This window comes from Pongo pygmaeus, chromosome 11 (genome assembly GCF_028885625.2).
Source record: "Pongo pygmaeus isolate AG05252 chromosome 11, NHGRI_mPonPyg2-v2.0_pri, whole genome shotgun sequence".
Lineage (NCBI taxonomy): Eukaryota > Metazoa > Chordata > Mammalia > Primates > Hominidae > Pongo > Pongo pygmaeus.
This window is the reverse complement of record NC_072384.2, coordinates 95,762,252-95,787,917: the sequence shown is the minus strand read 5'-3', so window position 1 is coordinate 95,787,917 and position 25,666 is coordinate 95,762,252. Positions and strand designations below refer to the sequence as shown.

The 25,666-nt window shown below is 38.0% G+C and overlaps 1 protein-coding gene across 2 annotated transcripts in view; it reads left to right on the top strand.

Annotated features, from left to right (window-relative positions):
* Window positions 1-25,666, top strand: part of DNAH7 (dynein axonemal heavy chain 7) — a 349,153-nt gene that overhangs the window by 296,530 nt on the left and 26,957 nt on the right. For both annotated transcript variants that reach the window (XM_054477799.2, XM_054477800.2), the window contains 3 exons: window positions 6,385-6,570; window positions 8,402-8,539; window positions 12,521-12,751. In XM_054477799.2, coding sequence (XP_054333774.1) covers window positions 6,385-6,570; window positions 8,402-8,539; window positions 12,521-12,751 — 555 coding nt within the window. The remainder of the gene's footprint in view (window positions 1-6,384; window positions 6,571-8,401; window positions 8,540-12,520; window positions 12,752-25,666) is intronic.

Here is a 25,666-nt window from a genome sequence, read left to right as displayed (position 1 = left end):
GGTCAGGAGATCGAGATCATCCTGGCTAACACGGTGAAACCCCATCTCTACTAAAAATACAAAAAATTAGCTGTGTGTGATGGCACACGCCTGTAGTCCCAGCTACTCAGGAGGCTGAGGCAGGAGAATGGCGTGAACCCGGGAGGCGGAGCTTGCAGTGAGCCGAGATCGTGCCACTGCACTCCAGCCTGGGTGACAGAGCAAGACTCCAACTCAGAAAAAAAAAGGGTCAGAGATATTAACAGACATCTCACTAATAAATATATACAATATGATAAGCATATGAAAGATGGCCCACATTATATGTCATCAGAGAAATAAAAACTAAAACAATGAGAGACCATTACACATCTATTAGAATGACCGAAATCTGGAACGTTGACACCACCAAATGCTAACAAGGATGTGCAGCAGCAGGAACTCTCGTTAATTGCTGGTGTGGGTACAGCCACTATGGAAGATACTTTAGCAGTTTCTTAAAAAACTAAACATCCTTTTACCATATGATCCAGCAATCATGCTCCTTTGTATTTTCCCAGTGCAGTTGAAAACTTAGGTCCACACAAAAACATGCATATAGACGTGTAGAAGCTTTATTCATAATTGGCAAAACTTGGAAGCAACCAAGATGTCCTTTAGTAGGTGAATGGATAAACTGTGATACATTCAGACAATGGGATATTATTCCGTGCTAAAAAGAAATAAGCTATTAAACCATAAAATGACATGGAGAAAACTTAAATGCATATTGCTAAGTGGGAGAGTACAGTCTGAAAAGCCTATGTAGTCTGTGATTTCAACTATAGGACATCCTGAAAAAGGCAAAATTGTGGAGACAGTAAAATGATTATTGGTTCCCAAGGCTTAGGTAGGAAAGAAAAATGAATAGGTAGAACACAGATGATTTTTATTTAGGGCAGCAAAAATATTCTATATGATACTATAATGGTAGATACACAGCATTATGAATCTGTCCAAATCCATAGGATGTACAATGCCAGGAGTGAACCCTAATGTCAGCTGTGGACTTTGAGTCCTAATGAATGATGTGTCAGTATAGGCTCATCATTTGTAACATGTGTGCCACTTTGGTCATGGATGTTGATAGTGGAGGAGGCTATGCAGATATGGGGACAGGGAATATGTGGGAAATCCCCATACCTTTTGCTCCATTTTGCTGTGAACCTAAAACTGTTCTTTAAAAATAGTCTTTAAAAAAAAAAGTACAAATCAGTGAAAAAATTTGGTTAACTATGAGTGATTTGGAACATTATGCCATGCCAACTAATTTGGTGGTTATTCTATTGTTATTGGTGTGCTTTTTGGAGACTATTTTTGCCTTTTAGAAAGATCACTCTTACAACAGAATGGAGAGTGGATTAGAGAGACTTAGCTGGCAGGCTGGTTTTAGGAGATACTAGGAGTTGAATTGTGTCCCTGTAAAAGACATGTTGAAGTCTTAATCCGTGGTAATTCAGAATGTGACATTATTTTGGGATGGGGTCATTGTGAGTGTAACTAGTTAAGTTAAAATGTGGTCATGTGGAGTAGGGTGGGCCATTAATCTAATATGACTAGTGTCATTATAAAAAGAGAGAAATCTGAACACACACAGAGAGGGAAGACAGCCATGCGAAGACAGAGGCAGAGATTTGAGTTGTGCTGCCACAAGCCAAGGAACACCTGGAGCTACAACTAGAGGAGGCTGGGAAAGATCCTTACAGAGGCTTGAGAGAGAGTGTGGCCTGCCAATCCCTTGATTTCAGACGTTTAGGCTTCAGCACTGTTAGAAAATAAATTTATATCATTTTAAGCCACCTATGGTGTCATAGGAAAGTAATACAGGAGACTATCATGATAACCCAGGCAGCTAACAACAAGAGTCTAAACGAAATCATTTGAGCAAGATTAGAGAACATGGTAGAGATACAATGGATATGTAGGGGAAAGGATTGAAATGACTTAGATATTCAATGGTAAAGGGAGAGGGAGAAGCCTTGGTTGATGTGAGTTTTCTGGTGTGGATTGGTGGTGATTTCATTCATTAATCCAGACAGGGAATAGAACCAGGCATTAATAGGTATAGAGCAGATGGGTGAGTGGATATCCAGGTAAAAATGTCTTTCAGGCTCTTGGCATATAGATATAAAACTCAAGGGAAGAGAGAGCACAAAATAGAGATTTATAGATTATTCAAGTGTTAGGGGAAGCCTGAAAATAGATGAGATTTAAAGGGGAGGCCTTGTGCTGTAGAAAAAGAAGAGAACAAAGATTGTATGTTGGTGAGCACCAAAACACAGTGGTAGGAGAGAGAACAGAAGACGTGGAGGGCAGGTGGTGCAGCCAGGAAAAAAAGCAGGAGCGAGCAAGCTGAGTAAATAAAGAGTATCAAAATAGTTCATCCTGTTAAATGCTGGAGAGAATAAATTAAGTGCCTGTTGGATTTGCAACAGTAATTTCAAAAGTGTTATGTCTTTTTAAATGCTGAACTCCATCTAACTTTCAGGACTTTGCAGAAATAATACAGTTTTTTTGGAAAAAATGGCTAATTTACACGTTTTTCTGTGTTTCTTTTAGTTCATTTATAGTGAAAGAATATGATATTTAAATGTATTAAATAAAAAATGATAAATAATTATGTGGTACAAGTGTGAGCTATTTCATTTTCTTCAGGAATCTTTAAATGACATGTTTCACTGACCAAAGTGGTTCCTTCTATTAAATGACACGTCAGCAAGTGCTTCACATTCCTCCAGCATAGTAATTATATTGCAAACTTGACAAAACTGCTATTCTTGAGTCACATATACTTCATCTTGAGTTAAAGAGGGATTCTTTGCTGAATGTGGATTCATAGCTCCCTTTGATATTATTAAGTCTAATGTACTCCTTCTTGAACAATCGACATTAGAAAATGGAAGAGGTATTCGATAAATGAAGTTAGAATAATTGGTTATTTGCTAAAGTAGATTCTTAATATATAATTTCTGTTGGATCAAAGAAGACTAAATAGAAAAAATTAAAAGTGTAAAAGAAGAAAATTTAGGTGGATATATATTATCTACTTGGCAGATGGGCAATTGCTTTGTCATTCTTGTTTTGGTAGGGAGGTGTGTGTTTGTGTGTGTGTGTGTGTGTGTGTGTAAGACCCACCTCTCACCCCTCATTCTGACACTAACTGATCCCCAAGGCAACCATTTTCACATCCTAGGGCATATGTGCCTGGACATTTTCCTGTGCATATATAGATACACATATATATAAACACAACACACACATAATTTTTTCTCAAAAACATTATTATAGTGTACATATTTATCTTCAGCTTACTTTTTTTTACCTACATATGTTGTGGATAACTTTCAAAGTAGATAGAGATCTTCGTTTTAATGACCACTTACACAGCATTTCCCCTTTTTGATAATTAAGATTTTCTTTTCTTTTTGTGTTTTGCTAGTTAAGGTTAAAATGAACTTCTTATATACATGAATACTAGCTGTTGACTTCAAGCCCTGTTTTCACCCACTCTCTCCCGCTGCTCATTGTCTCAACCCTCTTGTAACAAGGAACAGGGAAGCAATCCAAGCAGCAAACTGCCACTGTTTCTAGAAACTTTAGTAATCTACATGCCCACCAACCCACCCATCCCTGGGGAAAACACTCCTCAATTTAACTGGCCCTGGATTTGACCAAACTTCTGAGAGAAACTACAGATAGCATTTACCTCATGGACTCTCAGTTGCATGTTGGCCAAGTTTGACCCTTATGAAATTCTCCTCCTCCACGTCTCATCTATGTCTACATCACAAAGCCTTCTCAGGGGCTAGCTGATCCACCTCTACCTCATTTACTACTTATTTGATTTGCATTGAGTTTTCTTATTATATTTCATTTTCTTATTGTACTTCATTCTTATGGGGTGAGGGCCTGTCAACAGGGCGATCCCAGGCAGTGTGTGTATCTCATCAAACTCTGCTCACATTTGCAGTTGGAAGCACATAAATGTTCTGCAATTCTTCCTGATTTGATTTGTTTTTTTCACAAGGGCTTTGTCACTGACACGTGTTCTCCTAAATTCACTGCCTTAAGTTCTAGTTCTACCAAATAACAAGTCTTATAATTTCCAGCATCTAATTCAATAAATTTCCCCTCTCTAATCACTACTACTTACCCTAGTGCTACTGTTTCTACTTGAAAGGATTGCTCAAAGTGGGATCACTAGAATGTCGGATCTATGCACTTTAGATTTTAGTAGGTAACTGTAAGGAGGACATAGAAAGCACAAAATGATGAAAAAATTCTCAAGAGATTACTATATTTTAGTATAAATATATATATTTTTTGAGATATATATATATATTTTTTGAGACAGAGTCTTGCCCTGTTGCCCAGGCTGGAGTGCAGTGGCACGATCTCGGCTCACTGCAACCTCCGCCTCCCAGGTTCAAGTGATTCTCATGCCTCAGCCTCCTAAGTAGCTGGGGTTACAGGTGGTTGCCACCACATCCAGCTAATTTTTGTATTTTTAGTAGAGATGGGGTTTCACCATGTTGGCCAGGCTGGTATCAAACTCCTGACCTCCAGTGATCTACCTGCCTCGGCCTCCCAAAGTGCTGGGATTACAAGTGTGAGCCACCGCACCTGGCCTAGCATAAAATATTTTTAAATATTGCTATATTAAACTATGATAAACATCATAGAAGTAAAAGATAGAGCAAGACTCTGACTCAAAAAACAAACAAAAAAAGCCTACAATACTTTAATAGGAAAAATAGATAGGAAGCTAGCTTAAAAAGAACAACAAATGTTATTAAACATATGAAATAATTGTGGACCTCACTATTGTTCTAGAAATACAAATTAAAATAATATTATTGACCTACCGTATTAGCAAAGATTTTAAAACTGGATGCTACAAATGCTTCAGCTTTTTGGGAAAGCAGACTGGTAATGTCTATAAATTGCTTTTTATAAGCTTCTTTCTTTGGAAAGAAAATAGTAATTTCCTTTTCAGGAATCTAGACTGAAGAATCATTAAACATTTTAAGAAATGTATATTTAATGAACATAATTCAGCACATTAAAAAATTAGAAGCAACGAAAGTGTTTAATATTAGAAAACAGTTATTAAAATAGTATTTTCAAAGAATGTTTTATGAAATTGTAAAAGAAATCATGTAAGAATTTGTGAAAAAAAAGTGTACAGTCTGGCTGGGAGCAGTAGTTCACACCTGTAATCCCAGCACTTTGGGAGGCCAAGGCGGGCGGATCGTGAGGTCAGGAGATCGAGATCATCCTGGCTAACATGGTGAAACCCCATCTCTACTAAAAATATAAAAAATTAGCTGGGCGTGGTGGCACACGCCTGTAGCCCCAGCTACTCGGGAGGCTGAGGCAGGAGAAACGCTTGAACCCAGGAGGTGGAGGTTACAGTGAACTGAGATCGTGCCAGCTGAGATCCCAGCTGAGATCCAGCCTGGGCAACAAGAGCGAAACTCAGTCTCAAAAAAAAAAAGTGTACAATTGTATATATATATGATTCAAATTGTCAAATATGTATGGATATTGAAAGGTGGTGAAGTAACACTGCTGATCTCTGAGTTTTATTTTATATATATATACGTGTGTGTGTATATATATATATATATATATACGTGTGTGTGTGTATATATATATATATATATATATATATATACGTGTGTGTGTATATATATATATATATATTTTTTTTTTTTTTTTTTTTTTTCAGACAGGGTCTTGCTTTGTCACCCAGGCTGGAGAGTAGTGGCATAATTATTGTTCACTGCAGCTTCGATCCTCCTACCTCAGCCCTGTCCCTAGCTGGGATTATAAGCATGTGCTACCATACCTGGTTAATTTTTTTTTTTTTGGTAGGGACAGGGTCTCCCCATGTTGCCCAGGCTGTTCTCAAACTACTGGGCTCAAGTGATTCTCTCGCCTTGGCCTCTCAAAGTGCTAGGATTACAGTTGTGAGCCACCATGCCCGGCCCTCTGAATTATACTGTATCTGCTTTGCATGTCACTCAGCTGTGCAAAGTTTTCATAGACGACATTGTGATCTAATTCATTTGTATCTGGCACATAGTAGGTGTTGAAATAATTTTGGTTGAATAGACAGTAAATTCACAAGTTAATAGAGGAGTTCCATTCTCAGCATTGACTGGATGGAAATAAAAAGCCAGAAAAGAAGTGAACAGCCTTGGGAAAAATGGCAACAATTAGCAGGGAAGCATATGAAGGGAAGTTGTGTTAATGCGAACTTTTTATAAGATGTTTAATTTAATAATAGGAAAAAACAAGAAACACGATTCTGTATAAAATGCTACTGATAACTGGTTGACCGACACGTGCTCTCTACTTTAGGAACTGCCGTATGAGGCTCTGCGGTACATGACTGGCGAATGCAATTATGGAGGCAGAGTGACCGATGACTGGGACCGGCGCACGCTGCGCAGCATTCTAAACAAATTCTTCAATCCCGAATTAGTTGAAAATTCAGACTATAAGTTCGACTCAAGTGGCATGTATTTTGTTCCTCCTTCTGGTGATGTAAGTATGCCCTTCAAAAACACTAAAAGCAGTAAGACATGAAATTATTTTGGTAGTGATGATATTTTTTAAATGGTGATTTTGCTGCAGGCCTTGTTTTTTGTTACCCTTGTCTGTGCTTTCTTCAGTCATATAGGGATAAAACAAAGCTCATGCTATAGGTGGAGTTAGGGGTTTCCTGTTCGCTGTAATGTAAGAAGTATCAGAAACGTGTCTCACGCTTTTTCAGTGACCTGAAGTTCTGTCATCATAAACTCAGTCCTTTGGCTAAAAAGACATTGTCCCCAATTAAAATGAAAATACGTAAGAGATAGTATTAGCAAAATATTATTAGCAGTAGTAGTTAATATTCATAATTATTTGGAAGTCAGTTGCAAGTTTGCAAGTAATTATCTCACTAGAGCATCAAGTTAACATTGGTATTATTATTTTATCCCTTTTACAAATGAGAAAGCAGGTTCATTACAGTAGAATAATTTGCCCAAGGCCACACAGGTAAGAAGGTGGCAGCGAGTCACAGAACCACCTGCAGCACAAGACCAAGATTCCCTTCTGCTTTTCTCCAGTCCTGTCCACTGCCTTCTGATGATCACAGTGGATTTCTGGAGATTGCTAAGACAATCAAGTTGGTTCTCATTTTATTCCCAGAAGTCAAAGGGCATATATTGAAAGTTAAACACAAGCAACAGAAACACATACTGTAACCCCCCCAACCCTAACCTCATCTTCCACTAGGATTAATGCTAGCCAAGGGCAGATGTTGGTATAGATAAAGGAAAAAATCACTCCCAAAGCCTAGGTCACTGATTGGGTACAGCAAGTCAACATGGGAGCTGGGGTAACAAGATCTCCGATGATGAATTGCCAAGTGAGAAAAAAGCAAGATGAAGTAAGGTGTTTGTAAAGTGACCCAAATCATAAAGCCATCCGTGACCAAACCCCCTTTGCCATGTGTGTGTGTGGAGGTTTGTATATGATTATGTGAGCATCAAGGAACGTATGAAATTTTAATAGAAGTCCATTTAAATAAAATATAAAATGTGTGTGTATGCATAAAAAGAAGTATAATGTTAATGGTGATTATCTCAGAATAATAGAATTTTAAATAATTTTTACTTTTTTGAATTGGGTGAATTTTTTACAGTAAGAGTAAACAGAATAATCAGAGTAAATCAGAAAAAAAATTTTTATTGTGATAAATTAAGAATAATCATCAGCAAAATACGACACAAAGATTTCTCTGTAGGTAATTTCTAAATGAAGTTACCAGGATTCTCCTTCCCCCATTAAAAAACCCATTCCAACTGAATGGTACATTTTCTTCTTCTCTGTAAATATGTTCTTTTTTTTCTCCTCTTTTCTTTTTTTTTTGAGACAGAGTTTCACTCTTCTTGCCCAGGCTGGAGTATAATGGTGCAATCTCAGCTCACCGCAACCTCTGTCTCCTGGATTCAAGTTATTCTCCTGTCTCAACCTCCTGAGTAGCTGGGATCACAGGCGTGTGCCACCACGCCCGACTAATTTTGTATTTTTAGTAGAGACGGGATTTCTCCATGTTGGTCAGGCTGGTCTCAAACTCCCGACCTCAGGTAATCCACCCGCCTCGGCCTCCCAAAGTGCTGGGATTACAGGCGTGAGCCACCGCGCCTGGCTGTTCATATTTTTTTTTAAACTTTGGCCCAGGCTGAAAGAAAGTGAAAGCACTCAATGTCCATTGTCACAGGCCTATCCAGTCAATAACTTGAGTATCGAAAACTGCCTCTTTTCTGTGAAAAGTTCTAGAAAGTAATTGATTTCTAACCTCCTGACTTCTTGTTATTCATCTCTGCAGCACAAAAGCTACATCGAATACACAAAGACTCTGCCACTGACCCCAGCACCAGAAATCTTTGGGATGAATGCCAATGCAGATATCACTAAGGATCAGTCAGAAACTCAGCTGCTATTTGATAACATTCTTCTTACACAGGTGTGTGATCTGTATAGGAGCTGGCTTCTGAGGCCTGGGAAGGATGCTCCCCAGGCACATGTGCCAGCACTGAACAGGCTTCCTTACACAATTCTGTTCAAGTGGAGAAACATTTAAAGGAAAAGACAAAAATACATACATAACTTAAATAAGTATTTGAACACTAAGTACATGAACGTATGGTTTTGTTTTTTTTTTTTTCATCTATCTTTTTTTGGGAACCAAGACATATTCTTTAAGTATCATTCTGCTTCTAGGAGTTTCATTTTGCCTTTCCTGCCCGACCTAAATACATCATACATTGTGTCCCTTTTAAATTTCTTTAAAGAGGAAGAAGAATTTCAAAGATACTTGGGAAGCAGTTTGATGAGAGAATTCATCTAAAATTTTACCTATTTTATTTTCCAGTCCCCTAGTATTTCAACAGCTGTTCCAGAACATTTAAACTGATTTACATGGACACAGTTTCATTCACACTCATATTTTATCAGATTTATATTAGTATAACATTTAAAATATAATTGCAGTAGTAAGTACAAAATGAATTTAAAAGTATAGGAGAAGAATTTGTAGACGCAGCTCTCCTGGAGAGTGCATAAGCGCATTGGGGTGTGGGAAAGCAATCTGCAAAGACACCAGAATTTAGCTGCCATGAGCACAGGTCAGTACATTTTAATGAAAAACATTTGCTAATCTTGCTTGTCTATTAAGAGATAGATTGGGTTTATCACAATTCAGAGGTAAAGAGACCAGAACTACAGAGCTTGGAGAGCAAGTTAATGATGACAAGACTTTGTATTTAACTAATTTATCTTGGAAAAAATAAAAGAGGAAGCTATCTTGTATTGTTATTCCTTTAGAAGATATGCTCAGTTGTTAATTTAATTTGTTTTTGAAAGGAAATTAGTCCAAATGACAAGAGTTCCCATAATGATTCAATAAAATTTTGATGAATTAAGGAAGAATAATCAGTCAAGCAGATTATCCTATTAACTGAATTGTAACTGATCTTTTTCTTTTTATGGCATCTCAGAGTAAAAATGACAACAGTTAATACTTTTATATAGTGCTTACTCTGTACTAGTGCTGTTCTAAGTGCTATTATGTATAACAATGCCATGCTAATGACAATCCTATGAAGTAAGGTCTAACTATTACTATTCCCATTTTACAGTGAGAAAAGTGAGCTACAGAAAGATTAGGTAGTTTGCCCAAAGTCAGCTAGTACGATTTCAAATCAGGACTCAAAACCAAGCGGTCTGGCTCCTACCAGTTTGGCTCCAGAATCTTGTGTTCTAAACCACTATGCTATATTCTCTTTCTAGATTCTGAAAGTGGGATGAGAACTAGAAGGCAGATAGCCAGAGATTCTTAAAAAGCTAAAAATTAGAAGGATAATGTGGACTATTCATTAGTAGTAGCATAATGGAATAATGGAGGAGTCCATGGAACTCCTATCTCTGGTCTACTCTACTATGGCATTTTCTAATAAAGGAAAGGGACAAAGACTATTTTTATATCCATTTTAGATATTGATAGCACTAAAATCAGTTATTGCCTAGGCATAAAAGTATATGTGCAAACATGAACGAGTAGCTCTTTAGGAGCGTTAGATTGCATGTAATACACAACAGTCTGACAAGAGGACATTAACAGTGTCTTTTGGCTTTACTTAAACTTGATGGGGTGTGCCACATTACAGAATACGTAAAACAGTGGGGTCATTCCAACAGAAAATGACTCCGAACCAAACAAATAAGTTTAAATACATAAGGGGTATCTTTCAGTATATAATTAAACAATCTCTTTCAATCCTCAAACTCAGGTTGGCAAATAAAATTATAGTAATGGGTAAGCAGTAGTTCAGTGATTCTAGATTGGGTTTATCACAATTCAGAGGTAAAGAGACCAGAACTGCACAGCTTGGAGAGCAAGTTAATGATGACGAGACTTTTTGTATTTAACTAATTTATCTTGGAAAAAATAAAAGAGGAAGCTATCAGAGCTAAGAAGTTTGCTTGTGCAGAGCTCCTTTGCTTGTGGTTAACTACCACACACTATATAGAATAGAAAAATTGTTTCAACTTAGAATATTATAAAACTAGATAATAGTCTAGGATCTCTGAAAAGGTTAAACTTTCTGATGTCTCTGAAAATGAATTCCACTTATCTTTAAGAGGAAAATAACCCTTAGAAGATTCCAGATGCTATTTTTGATAACTCTAAAGAAAGATGGTAAAGAGGAAAAAGCTAAGATAAATAATTATAAATAAATAGGACCCAGTTGCTCTTAATTATCAGTATCAGTTGGATATTACTTTCAAAAACCTATCACGCTAATCATGTGATCTTTGTGTGTGAGAAATAGGTAAGGCGAATGTTTGTGTTACTAAATTTTTTTTTTACGTTTTTTGAAGAACTATAGAACTGGATTTGGTTTTTTTTTTTTTTCGCAGAGGCACAGCTCTTGTTAGAATATGGGAATATTTTAATGAGTTTTTGCTGTCTTTTATGCACCCCAAAATACTACTGGAAATCCGCATAGATTCTTTAAAATATAATGGAATTAGATATTTCACTAGTTTTAGCCAAATACTCACTTTTCGTTCTCTATGATTTGTTTTTTATATTTTGTTGTAAACCCGGTACTATGGAATCATAATAAAGGATTATTATATGAGCATATCTCTTTTTTAATAGCACATAATCAAAATGTACCAACATTTTATTATTTTATTGTGTAACTATATAGGATATTATGGTGGTATGTGGTAAGTAGTGTTAAAATCACCGTAGAGGCCGGGCACAGTGGCTCATGCCTATAATCCCAGCACTTTGGGAGGCTGAGGCAGGCAGATCACCTGAGGCCAGGAGTTCGAGACCAGCCTGGCCAACATGGTGAAACACCGTCTCTACTAAAAATACAAAAAATAGCCAGGTGTGGTAGCAGGCCCCTATAATCCCAGCTATTTGGGAGACCAAGGCAGGAGAAGTGCTTGAACCTGGGAGGCAGAGGTTGCAGCGAACGGAAATCATGCCACTGCACTCCAGCCTGGGCAACAGAGTGAGACTCCGTCTCAAAAAAAAAAAAAAAAAAAAAAGTCACAGTAGAAACTTAGGTAAAAATAATTAATATTAAAAAAAAGTTAATATTTTCAGAATCAATTTTGAGCATACTAATATTTATAGTATAGAAACCAGGAAACAAAATCTAAAAGAAGACTAAACACAGTTTCCTCGGACTGGTAAAACATGAGATATATTTATTTATATTCTAATAGTACTTGTTTTCTTTCAACACACACTCCATATTCATTTGTTCTGAGGATTTTTTTTTTTCAGAAAATATAGATTCATTTACACAATGCCACCATAAATATAAAAAACAAAAATGGAATTGAAATTCTCCTTTCTTGCTTCCAATGTGAATCACTAAAGTCTGTCTCTCCTCCATAACTCTTCCAGCTGCTTAGAGGAGATGAGCTTATTTTCTTTCTCTCCTGGTTCAAGGAGAAAACTATATCTCTGCTTTTGGCAACCAGTAGACACCAGAGTTATTAGCAAATATATTTTGTGGCTTGCTTTCTCAAAGCAAGATGAGATTTCCCCCGTCTGGGTTTTAATGCCCGCCATCACTTGGCCACTCCACCAGTGCAATGCTTTTTCTTCCACTATCTGCAGCATCTGCAACTCCCCCTGTACCCAGGCAACCAAGCATACAGCTTATTTGCTTTCTCCAGATCCTCTTTTGCCTCTGAACGCATTACATGCCCTTATTCCTCCTCTCTAACAATAGTTTTCCCTTGAAAATCCATCCTCCTGCCTGTTACCATCACTTTAATAAATCTTGTGTGGAGAGGGATCATGGATAAAATAGAGAGCAATGTTCTTTCTTATAAAGATTTACCTTAGGATTTTTCCTATTCAGCTATTCTTAGACCTTTATGAGGATTTTTGAGTTATAGTTTGGATTCTTCATAGTCTCGTTCAGCAGGTGCTGGTGCAAAATCGTCAGATGAAGTAGTGAATGAGGTCGCTAGTGACATCTTGGGAAAACTTCCAAACAACTTCGACATCGAGGCTGCCATGAGGAGATACCCAACAACTTATACTCAGAGCATGAACACTGTACTTGTCCAAGAGATGGGGCGGTTCAATAAGTTACTGAAGACCATAAGAGACTCGTGCATAAATATTCAAAAAGCAATCAAGGTAAGGTGAAAAACACCAAAAAAAAAACCCATTAAATTATATATAGCATTCATTTATTTAGCAAATATTTGTTTAGCACAAATACTGTGTAAGCACTGTTTTGGGTTCTGGGGATAGATAAGATTAGAAAATAATTGTTGCCCTTGAGGAGCTTATAGAATTCTGGGAGTGAGAGTTAATAAACAGGGAAATAAGTATAGAGGATGTTAGATAGGGTTAGGACCCTGGATTGGATATATGCTAAGGAGACACAATGTGGTAAGGAATGAGCCCTTGCCCTCATAAAGCACATTTTTTCATTTATTATTATTATTTTTTTAGAGATGGGGTCTCACTCTGTCACCCAAACTGGAGTATAGTGATGTGATTACCGCTCACTGCAGTCATGAACCCCTGGGCTCAAGGGATTCCTTTGCCCAACCTTCCTGAGTAGCTTAGATTAGAGGTGTGAGCCACCAAGTCTGGCTATTTTATTTTATTTTAATTTTATTTTTTTAGAGAGATGGGGTCTCGCCACCCTGCTCAGGCTGGTTTTGAACTGGGCTCAAGTGATATTCCTGCCTTGGCCTCCCAAAGTGCAGGGATTATAGGTGTGAGCCACCAACTCCTGGCCCAAGCTCAGATTTTAGTGAGGGAGGCAAACTGAGAAATAAACTGGCCAAGTGTGGTGGCTCATGCCTGTAATCCTAGCACTTTGGGAGGCCAAGGTGGGAGGATTGCTCGAGCTCAGGAGTTTGAGAACTTCCTTGGCAACACAGCAAGACCTTGTCTCTTCTGGAAAAAAAAAAAAATGCTGGGCATGGTGGTGCATGCCACTCAGGAGGCTGAGACAGGAGGATCGCTGGAGACTGGGAGGTTAAGGCTGCAGTCAGCTATGATCCTACCCAGCCCAGGCAACAGAGTGAGACCCTGTGTCAAAATAAAAATAAATAAATACATATAAATTTTGGTAAGTGATAAGTTTTATGGAGAAAAATTAAACAAGATTAGGGAGTAGAGAATGATGGGTGAGAAGCTCTCTTAGATTGGGTCAGGTCCCTCTGAGGAATGACTCTTGGAGAGAGACCTAAATTATGTTGAGGGGCAATCCATGGAATGTTTCAGGGAAGAGCATTTCAGGCAAAGGGTATAACACAAGTGTAAAGCCAAGAGAAAACAAGCTGGGCCTGGTCCAGGAACACAAGTAGGAAGGCTGATTGGATAGAGTGGAGTGAGCACGAGACAGACGCTAATACTAGAGAGAAGACGCCAGAGGCTGGATCGTGATGGTGTTAGCCATAGTTAGGGTCTTAAATTTTGTTTTATTTGATTTTAAAGTATAAATATAAAGAGAAGGCTTCAGAGGGTTTTAAGCACTGAAGTGAAATGACCCATTTTACATTTTTAAAAGTTTACTCTAACCACTGCTGAAAGGATTACGGGGAAACAGCAGTACAGACAGAGACCAATGATATGATTGAGAGATCCAGCTGAACTGGTCTCTTCTAGTAGCATTGGAGGCAGAGGGAGGTGGCTGCTTATGAGTTACTACTGAAAGAGGAGTCTACTACGCTGGCTGAAAATTGATGTGTGTGAGCAAGAGAGTAGTCAATGATAACTCCTAAATGTTTGGCCTAAGCAAGTGGAAAGTCTGGGCAAGGAACAGATTTGATGTAGAAAATCAAGAATTATATTTTAGTCATATTAATTTTGAAATGCCTGGTAGACTCAATGGGGAGGTCGAGTTGTTAGATACCTCCTTTAGAGTTCAAGAGGGAAGTCAAGGCTGGAGATAAATTTCAGAGTCTGCATCACATTGATTATATTTGAAAATAAAATGTATAAATTATTTCAAATATTTTGGTAGTACTGATGAGCATTTTTCGGTGGCAAGCAGGTCTATGCAAACCTATCCACAAAGGCCGAGAAACTGAGAGGCCAAAGAAAGAAGCTGAACAAATCCAGTTTCTCAGAAAGAAACACTTAATAGTGACTTATGAAGAGAAGTCATAATGTCCACGCAGCCGTGAGAGGAGATGGTGGGTCCTAACACCTTTACCCCCTAGACCCAGGGCTGATGCATCATAGGGAAGGAATGTGTAGGACAACTGAAGATGATCCCTCAGGGAAAGGCAATAATGCTATGTGAAGCTGCCCAATGGCAGGGTTTAATGTCAAGGTTGTTTTGACCTAAGGGCAGGATTTATGGTAACAGTGGATAAAGTAGAAATCTTAAAGGCATTCTCAGCACAGGGGTAATGAGACGCCAACATGGCAGATTGGCATCCAAGATGGAGTTGCTGGCCTAGTGCAGTGGCTCACAACTGTAATACCAGAACTTTGGGAGGCTGAGTTGGGAGGATTGTTTGAGCCCAGGAATTCGAGACCAGCCTTGACAACAGTAAGACCCCACCACTAAAAAGAAATTACAAGATGGAGTTGCTTTATTCTCTACAAGCATAGATTACTTTGAAGCATCAATTTCTTTCACCCAACTCATATGAACTACTTATAATGTCCTTTCTCATGCCATTCTTTCATCATTCTCTTCATATTTCACTAATTTGAGGAAGAAAATGTTTCAAATTTGAAAAACCTAACTTGACATATCTGTGACCAACGTAGCAATATAAGTCCTCATATTAACCTCATTTCTTTTTCCAATATCTCAGTGAAATGACACAATCTAACTGGGACAATTTTATATCACATTCTCTGGTATAATGCTAAAACCAGATGTATTTTTAATGACAATATCCAATACATAAGACAAAACCTATTTCTTACAGTTACACAAAAGGTAAATTATCACAATAAATTTAGCAAACAAACATGTTGAACCTATATATTTGTAAAAGATCAAAGCTCTACTAAAACGTAAAAGTTCAATATAGTAAAAATGTCAAAGAATTGCAATTATGGAGGATTCAATTTTAGTTTACCCTGGATTCCGGCAAATATTTAAATACTTACCAGTATTCATTGTTGGCAGGTCAGTCATCAGGAAGTCTCTTATGTGTTATTGGAAATGTAAATTGTTGAACCTCTTTGAAGTACAACTTAGTAATATCAGTAAAATGTTAAATCTTCTTTATCCTAAATATATATATATAGATACATGCACGTGTATGCAAAGCTATAAGCACAGGAATGGTCAGCACTGCATTGTTTCAATAAGTGATTAATCTAAATATTATCCAGTGGTTATGATAATATACACAATGAAATGCCCATCAATTAAGAGTGAGATAGTTTTATAGTTGCTGATGTGGAAAGATTCCAAGACATATTGATAAATCAAAAAAGGTGTATAACTTTATGTATTGTTTGACTCAATTTGTGATTTCTTTTTATTTTATTTTATTATACTTTAAGTTTTAGGGTACATGTGCACAATGTGCAGGTTTGTTACATATGTATGCATGTGCCATGTTGGTGTGCTGCACTCATTAACTTGTCATTTAGCATTAGGTATATCTCCAAATGCTATCCCTCCCCCCTCCCCCAACCCCACAACCGTCCCTGGAGTGTGATGTTCCCCTTCCTGTGTCCATGTGTTCTCATTGTTCAATTCCCACCTATGAGTGAGAACATGCAATGTTTGGTTTTTTGTCCTTGTGATCATTTGCTGAGAATGATGGTTTCCAGTTTCATCCATGTCCCTATAAAGGACGTGAACTCATCATTTTTTATGGCTGCATAGTATTCCATGGTGTATATGTGCCACATTTTCTTAATCCAGTCTATCATTGTTGGACATTTGGGTTGGTTCCAAGTCTTTGCTATTGTGAATAGTGCCGCAATAAACATACGTGTGCATGTGTCTTTATAGCAGCATGATTTATAATCCTTTGGGTATATACCCAGTAATGGGATGGCTGGGTCAAATGGTATTTCTAGTTCTAGATCCCTGAGGAATCGCCACACTGACTTCCACAAGGGTTGAACTAGTTTACAGTCCCACCAACAGTGTAAAAGTGTTCCTATTTCTCCACATCCTCTCCAGCACCTGTTTTTTCCTGACTTTTTAATGATTGCCATTCTAACTGGTGTGAGATGGTATCTCATTGTGGTTTTGATTTGCATTTCTCTGATGGCCAGTGATGATGAGCATTTTTTCATGTGTTTTTTGGCTACTTAAATGTCTTCTTTTGAGAAGTGTCTGTTCATATCCTTGGCCCACTTTTTGATGGGGTTGTTTGTTTTTTTCTTGTAAATTTGTTGGAGTTCATTGTAGATTCTGGATATTAGCCCTTTGTCAGATGAGTAGATTGCAAAAATTTTCTCCCATTCTGTAGATTGCCTATTCACTCTCATGGTAGTTTCTTTTGCTGTGCAGAAGCTCTTTAGTTTAATTAGATCCCATTTGTCAATTTTGGCTTTTGTTGCCATTGCTTTTGGTGTTTTAGACATGAAGTCCTTACCCATGCCTATGTCCTGAATGGTATTGCCTAGGTTTTCTTCTAGAGTTTTTATGGTTTTAGGTCTAACATGTAAGTCTTTAATCCCTCTTGAATTAATTTTTGTATAAGGTGTAAGGAAGGCATCCAGTTTCAGCTTTCTACATATGGCTAGCCAGTTTTGCCAGCACCATTTATTAAATAGGGAATCCTTTCCCCATTTCTTGTTTTTGTCAGGTTTGTCAAAGATCAGATGGTTGTAGATATGCGGCATTATTTCTGAGGGCTCTGTTCTGTTCCATTGATCTATATCTCTGTTTTGGTACCAGTACCATGCAGTTTTGGTTACTGTAGCCTTATAGTATAGTTTGAAGTCAGGTAGCGTGATGCCTCCGGCTTTGTTCTTTTGGCTTAGGATTGACTTGGCGATGTGGGCTCTTTTTTGGTTCCATATGAACTTCAAAGTAGTTTTTTCCAATTCTGTGAAGAAAGTCATTGGTAGCTTGATGGGGATGGCATTGAATCTATAAATTACCTTGGGCAGTATGGCCATTTTCACAATATTGATTCTTCCTACCCATGAGCATGGAATGTTCTTCCATTTGTTTGTATCCTCTTTTATTTCCTTGAGCAGTGGTTTGTAGTTCTCCTTGAAGAGGTCCTTCACATCCCTTGTAAGTTGGATTCCTAGGTATTTTGTTCTCTTTGAAGCAATTGTGAATGGGAGTTCACTCATGATTTGGCTCTCTGTTTGTCTGTTATTGGTGTATAAGAATGCTTGTGATTTTTGCACATTGATTTTGTATCCTGAGACTTTGCTGAAGTTGCTTATCAGCTTAAGGAGATTTTGGGCTGAGACAGTGGGGTTTTCTAGATATACAATCATGTCATCTGCAAACAGGGACAATTTGACTTCCTCTTTTCCTAATTGAATACCCTTTATTTCCTTCTCCTGCCTAATTGCCCCTGGCCAGCACTTCCAACACTATGTGGAATAGGAGTGGTGAGAGAGGGCATCCCTGTCTTGTGCCAGTTTTCAAAGGGAATGCTTCCAGTTTTTTCCCATTCAGTATGATATTGGCTGTGGGTTTGTCATAGATAGCTCTGATTATTTTGAGATACATCCCATCAATACCTAATTTATTGAGAGTTTTTAGCATGAAGGGTTGTTGAATTTTGTCAAAGGCCTTTTCTGCATCTATTGAGATAATCATGTGGTTTTTGTCTTTGTTTCTGTTTATATGCTGGATTACATTTATTGATTTGCATATGTTGAACCAGCCTTGCATCCCAGGGATGAAGCCCACTTGATCGTGGTGGATAAGCTTTTTGATGTGCTGCTGGATTCGGTTTGCCAGTATTTTATTGAGGATTTTTGCATCAATGTTCATCAAGGATATTGGTCTAAAATTCTCTTTTTTGGTTGTGTCTCTGCCAGGCTTTGGTATCACGATGATGCTGGCCTCATAAAATGAGTTAGGGAGGATTCCCTCTTTTTCTATTGATTAGAATAGTTTTAGAAGGAATGGTAGCAGCTCCTCCTTGTACCTCTGGTAGAATTTGGCTGTGAATCCATCTGGTCCTGGACTTTTTTTGGTTGATAAGCTATAAATTATTGCCACAATTTCAGAGCCTGTTATTGGTCTATTCAGAGATTCAACTTCTTCCTGGTTTAGTCTTGGGAGGGTGAATGTGTCGAGGAATTTATCCATTTCTTCTAGATTTTCTAGTTTATTTGCATAGAGGTGTTTGTAGTATTCTCTGATGGTAGTTTGTATTTCTGTGGGATCGGTGGTGATATCCCCTTTATCATTTTTTATTGCATCTATTTGATTCTTCTCTCTTTTCTTATTAGTCTTGCTAGCGGTCTATTGATTTTGTTGATCTTTTCAAAAAACCAGGTCCTGGATTCATTAATTTTTTGAAGGGTTTTTGTGTCTCTATTTCCTTCGGTTCTGCTCTGATCTGAGTTATTTCTTGCCTTCTGCTAGCTTTTGAATGTGTTTGCTCTTGCTTTTCTAGTTCTTTTAATTGTGATGTTAGGGTGTCGATTTTGGATCTTTCCTGCTTTCTCTTGTGGGCATTTAGTGCTATAAATTTCCCTGTACACACTTCGTTGAATGTGTCCCAGAGATTCTGGTATGTTGTGTCTTTGTTCTCATTGGTTTCAAAAAACATCTTTATTTCTGCCTTCATTTCATTATGTACCCAGTAGTCATTCAGGAGCAGGTTGTTCTGTTTCCATGTAGTTGAGCGGTTTTGAGTGAGTTTCTTAATCCTGAGTTCTAATTTGATTGCACTGTGGTCTGAGAGACAGTTTGTTATAATTTCTGTTCTTTTACATTTGCTGAGGAGAGCTTTACTTCCAACTATGTGGTCAATTTTGGAATAGGTGTGGTGTGGTGCTGAAAAAAATGTATATTCTGTTGATTTGGGGTGGAGAGTTCTGTAGATGTCTATTAGATCTGCTTGGTGCAGAGCTGAGTTCAATTCCTGGGTATCCTTGTTAACTTTCTCGTTGATCTGTCTAATGTTGACAGTGGGGTGTTAAAGTCTCCCATTATTATTGTGTGGGAGTCTAAGTCTCTTCATAGGTCACTAAGGACTTGCTTTATGAATCTGGGTGCTCCTGTATTGGGTGCATATATATTTAGGATAGTTAGCTCTTCTCGTTGAATTGATCCCTTTACCATTATGTAATGGCCTTCTTTGTCTCTTTTGATCTTTGTTGGTTTAAAGTCTGTTTTATCAGAGACTAGGATTGCAACCCCTGCCTTTTTTTGTTTTCCATTTGCTTGGTAGATCTTCCTCCATCCCTTTATTTTGAGCCTATGTGTGTCTCTGCACGTGAGATGGGTTTCCTGAATACAGCACACTGATGGGTCTTGACTCTTTATCCAATTTGCCAGTCTGTGTCTTTTAATTGGAGCATTCAGCCCATTTACATTTAAAGTTAATATTGTTATGTGTGAATTTGGTACTGTCATTATGATGTTAGCTGGCTATTTTGCTCGTTAGTTGATGCAGTTTCTTCCTAGCCTTGATGTTCTTTACAATTTGGCATGTTTTTGCAGTGGCTGGTAGCGGTTGTTCCTTTCCACGTTTAGTGCTTCCTTCAGGAGCTCTTTTAGGGCAGGCCTGGTGGTGACAAAATCTCTCAGCATTTGCCTGTCTGTAAAGTATTTTATTTCTCCTTCTCTTATGAAGCTTAGTTTGGCTGGATATGAAATTCTGGGTTGAAAATTCTTTTCTTTAAGAATGGTGAATATTGGCTCCCACTCTCTTCTGGCTTGTAGAGTTTCTGCCGAGAGATCTGCTGTTAGTCTGATGGGCTTCCCTTTGGGGGTAACCCGACCTTTCTCTCTGGCTGCCCTTAACATTTTTTCCTTCATTTCAACTTTGGTGAATCTGACAATTATGTGTCTTGGAGTTGCTCTTCTCGAGGAGTATCTTTGTGGCGTTCTCTGTATTTCCTGAATCTGAATGTTGGCCTGCCTTGCTAGATTGGGGAAGTTCTCCTGGATAATATCCTGCAGAGTGTTTTCCAACTTGGTTCCATTCTCCTCGTCACTTTCAGGTACACCAATCAGACGTAGATTTGGTCTTTTCACATAGTCTCATATTTCTTGGAGGCTTTGTTTGTTTCTTTTTATTCTTTTTTCTCTAAACTTCCCTTCTCGCTTCATTTCATTCATTTCGTCTTCCATCACTGATACCCTTTCTTCTAGTTGATCGCATCGGCTCCAGAGGCTTCTGCATTCTTCACGTAGTTCTCGAGCCTTGGTTTTCAGCTCCATCAGCTCCTTTAAGGACTTCTCTGCGTTGGGTATTCTAGGTATCCATTCGTCTAATTTTTTTTTCAAAGTTTTTAACTTCTTTGCCATTGGTTTGAATTTCCTCCTGTAGCTTGGAGTAGTTTGATCTTCTGAAGCCTTCTTCTCTCAACTCATCAAAGTCATTCTCTGTCCAGCTTTGTTCCCTTGCTGGTGAGGAGCTGCATTCTTTTGGAGGAGAAGAGGCGCTCTGCTTTTTAGAGTTTCCAGTTTTTCTCCTCTGTTTTTTCCCTATCTTTGTGGTTTTATCTACTTTTGGTCTTTGATGATGGTGATGTACAGATGGGTTTTTGGTGTGGATGTCCTTTCTGTTTGTTAGTTTCCCTTCTAACAGACAGGACCCTCAGCTGCAGGTCTGCTGGAGTTTGCTAGAGGTCCACTCCAGACCATGTTTGCCTGGGTATCAGCAGTGGTGGCTGCAGAACAGCGGTGGCTGTAGAACAGCAGATATTGGTGAACCGCAAATGCTGCTGCCTGATTGTTCCTCTGGAAGTTTTGTCTCAGAGGAGTACCCGGCCGTGTGAGGTGTCAGTCTGCCCCTACTTGGGGGTGCCTCCCAGTTAGGCTGCATGGGGGTCAAGGACCCACTTGAGGCAGTCTGCCTGTTTTCAGATCTCCAGCTGTGTGCTGGGAGAACCACTACTCTCTTCAAAGCTGTCAGACAGGGACATTTAAGTCTGCAGAGGTTACTGCTGTCTTTTTGTTTGTCTGTGCCCTGCCCCCAGAGGTGGAGCCTACAGAGGCAGGAAGGCCTCCTTGAGCTGTGGTGGGCTCCACCCAGTTCGAGCTTCCTGGCTGCTTTGTTTACCTAATCAAGCCTGGGCAATGGCGGGCGCCCCTCCCCCAGCCTCGCTGCCGCCTTGCAGTTTGATCTCAGACTGCTGTGCCAGCAATCAGCGAGACTCTGTGGGTGTAGGACCCTCTGAGCCAGGTGTGGGATATAATCTCCTGGTGTGCCATTTTTTAAGCCCGTTGGAAAAGTGCAGTATTAGGGTGGGAGTGACCCGATTTTCCAGGTGCCATCTGTCACCCCTTTCTTTGACTAGGAAAGGGAACTTCCTGACCCCTTGCGCTTCCCGAGTGAGGCAATGCCTCGCCCTGCTTCGGCTCGTGCACGGTGCGCTGCACCCACTATCCTGTTCCCACTGGCTGGCACTCCCTAGTGAAATGAACCCAGTACCTCAGATGGAACTGCAGAAATCACCCGTCTTCTGTGTCGCTCACGCTGGGAGCTGTAGACCGGAGCTGTTCCTATTTGGCCATCTTGGCTCCACCTCGTGATTTCTTAAAAATATGCATATTCTCTGTAAAATTATATTCTCCTAAATTTGCCATATTTGCCTTATCATTTGGCCTCTGCTTCTCTCTATATATCTTAAAGATATATATTTATAATATATATAAAAGATATAGTATATAATATATATATTAAAGATATAAATATATATACCCATATATAAATGTTTTCTGAATTATTTGAGAATAGTGCTTGCTTATACCCCTTTATCTCTTCATACTTTAAGGTGTACTTTCCAAAAACAAGAATATTCTTTTACAATATCATAATACAGTTATCAAATTTAAGAATAAAAACCTAAATGTAATATTTTTATGTAATCACCAATCAAATATTTCAATTTTTCAATCATTCCAATTCTGTCTTTTCTAGCAAAATCTATTCTGACACTGATTTCAGACCAGGATCAAATATTTCATTCAGTTGCCGTGTTTCTTTATCTTCTTTATTCCAAGACAGTTTCTCAGCCTTTCTTTATCTTTGATAATATTGACATTTTTTAAGAATACAGAGCAATCATTTTATAAAATGTCCTGTGTTACTTTTTAAATGAAATAAAAAACTAGTTGGCAGTTTTTAAAAAGTAAAACAATAAACAAAAGAAATTACACATTATAATTATGGGATAAAGCTGAAGTTATACCCAAGAAAATTTATAGTCTTTAACTATTTTTAATTTAATTATTAAACAAGAAAGATTGAAAGAAGTGAATTATTTGGCTTAAGAGAAAAGAAAAATAATATCATGTAAGTTCAGTACTAGAATAAATAAATTTTAAATGCTAAAACTGAACAAAAAAAAGGAGGAGGAAATTTTGAGGAGGAGGAGTAAAGGTATAGAAGTGTCGAACAACTCCATTTACAAATTGAGCTAATTGGTGTATATGGAACACTGATTCCCACAAGAGTATAATATACTTTTCTTTTCAAATCAACATGGAACATTTACAAAGATTGACTATATAAAAACTATAAAACAAGTCTCAATAAATTAAAAGGTCTCAGATCATCAGACTATACTCCCTGATCCAGAGAGGAATTAAGCTAGAAATGAACAACAAAAGCCCAATGAGAAATAACCATATATTTGGAAATTCAGTAAAACACTTCTTAATAACTCACAGCTTAAAGAAAAAATTTAAATGAAAATTTAATAATAATTTCTATTAAATTAGAGTGAACAAATATCAACATGCCAAAAATTGGAGAGTGCAGCTTCAAATATATGTTAGAAAAACAAAAAGCATAATAAAATAAAGGCAAATTAATGAAATAGAAAACAAACATAATAGACTCAACAAAGCCAAATGGTCCTTATTTTAAGACTAATAGAAGTGACAAAGCAAAAAAAGAGAAGTAACCAAAAACTAATATCAACGATGGAAATGAAGTAATCAAAATAGACACTATAGTCTAAGAGATCTGAAGAAGACATCATGAAAACATTATGCCAATATATTTTACTTATTTATTTCTTATTTTTGTGGTTATATAGTAGATGTATATATTTATGGGATACATGAGATATTTTCATACAGGCATACAATGAATAATAATCACATCAGGGTAAATGGGGTATCAGTCACCTCAAACATGGATCCTTTGTGTTATAAACAATGAATTATTCTCTTTTAGTTATTTTTAAATGTGGAATTAAATTATTGACTGTAGTCACTCTGTTGTGCCATCAAATACTAGATCTCCTTCATTCTTTCATTTTTTAAAATATTCATTAACCATCCCTGCTATTAACCCTACCTACCACTACGCTACCCAGCATCTGGTAGCCATCATTCTACTCTCTAACTCCACAAGTTCAATTGTTTTAATATTTAGCTTCCATGGCCTGCGCATGGTAGCTCACGCCTGTAATCCCAGCACTTTGGGACCCGGAGGCCAGTGGATCACCTGAGGTGAGGAGTTTGAGACCAGCCTGGCCAACAGGGCGAAACCCCGTCTCTACTAAAAATACAAAAATTGGCCGAGCATGGTGGGAGATGCCTGTAATCCCAGCTATTTGGAAGGCTGAGGCAGGCGGATTGCTTGAACCAGGGAGGCGGAGGTTGCAGTGAGCCAAGATTGTGCCACTGCCCTCCAGCCTGGGTGACAGAGCAAGACTCCGTCTCAAAAAAAAAAAAAAAAAAAAATTAGCTCCCACAAATTAAATGAGAACATGCAAAGTTTGTCTTTTAGTGCCCGGCTTTTTTCGCTTAACATAATGATCTCTGGTTCCATCCATTTTGTTGCAAATGACAGGATCTCATTCTTTTTATGACTGAATAGTACACTGTTGTGTATAAGTGCCACGTTTTCTTCATCTGTTCCTTTGTTGATGGACACAGGTTGCTTTCATATCTTGGCTATTGTGAGTAGTGCGGCAATAAACATGGGAGTGCAGATATATCTTCAATATACTGATTTCCTTTCTTTTGGGTATATATAGCAGTAGGATTGCTGGATCATATGGTAGCTCTCGTTTTAGTTTTTTAAGGAACCTCCAAACTGTTCACAGTGGTTGTGCTAATTTACATTCCCACCAACAGTGTACAAGCGTTCCCTTTTCTCCACATTCTCACCGGCATTTGTTATTGTCTGTCTTTTGGATATAAGCCATTTTAACTGGGGTGAGATGATATCTATTGTAGTTTTGATTTGGGTTTCTCTGATGATCAGTGACATTGAGCACCTTTCCATATGCCTTTTTGCTATTTGTATTCTTTTGAGAAATGTCTATTCAGATCTTTTGCCCATGTTAAAATTGGATTATTAGAGTTTTTCCTACAGAGTTGTTTGACCATCTTATATATTCTGGTTCTTAATCTCTCATCAGATAGGTAGTTTGCAAATATTTTCTCCCATTCTCTGTGTTCTCTGTTCATTTTATTGATTGCTTCTTTTGCTATGTACAAGCTTTTTAACTGGTGTGATCCCATTTGTCTACTTTTGCTTTGTTTGCCTGTGCCTGTGGAGTATTACTCAAGGAATCTTTGCCCAATCCAAGGTCCTGGAGAATTTCTTCAGTGTTTCCTCAGAGTAGATTCATAGTTTGAGGTCTTCGATTTAAGCCTTTAATCCATTTTAATTTTTTTAATATGGCAAGATGGGGGTCTGGTTTCACTTTTCTGCATATGAATATCCAGATTTCCAAGCACCATTTATTGAAGAGACTGTCAACTAAAGTATGTTCTTGGCAACTTTGTCAAAAATGAGTTCACTGTAGATGTATGGATTTATCTATAGGTTCTCTCTTCTGTTCTATTGGGCTGTGTGTCTGTTTTTAGTCCACTACCATGCTGTTTTGTTTATTATAGCTCTGTAGTATAATTTGAAATCAGGTAATGTGATTCCTCCAGTTTTGATCATTTTGCTCAGGATAGCTTTGGCTATTCTGGGTCTTATGTGGTTC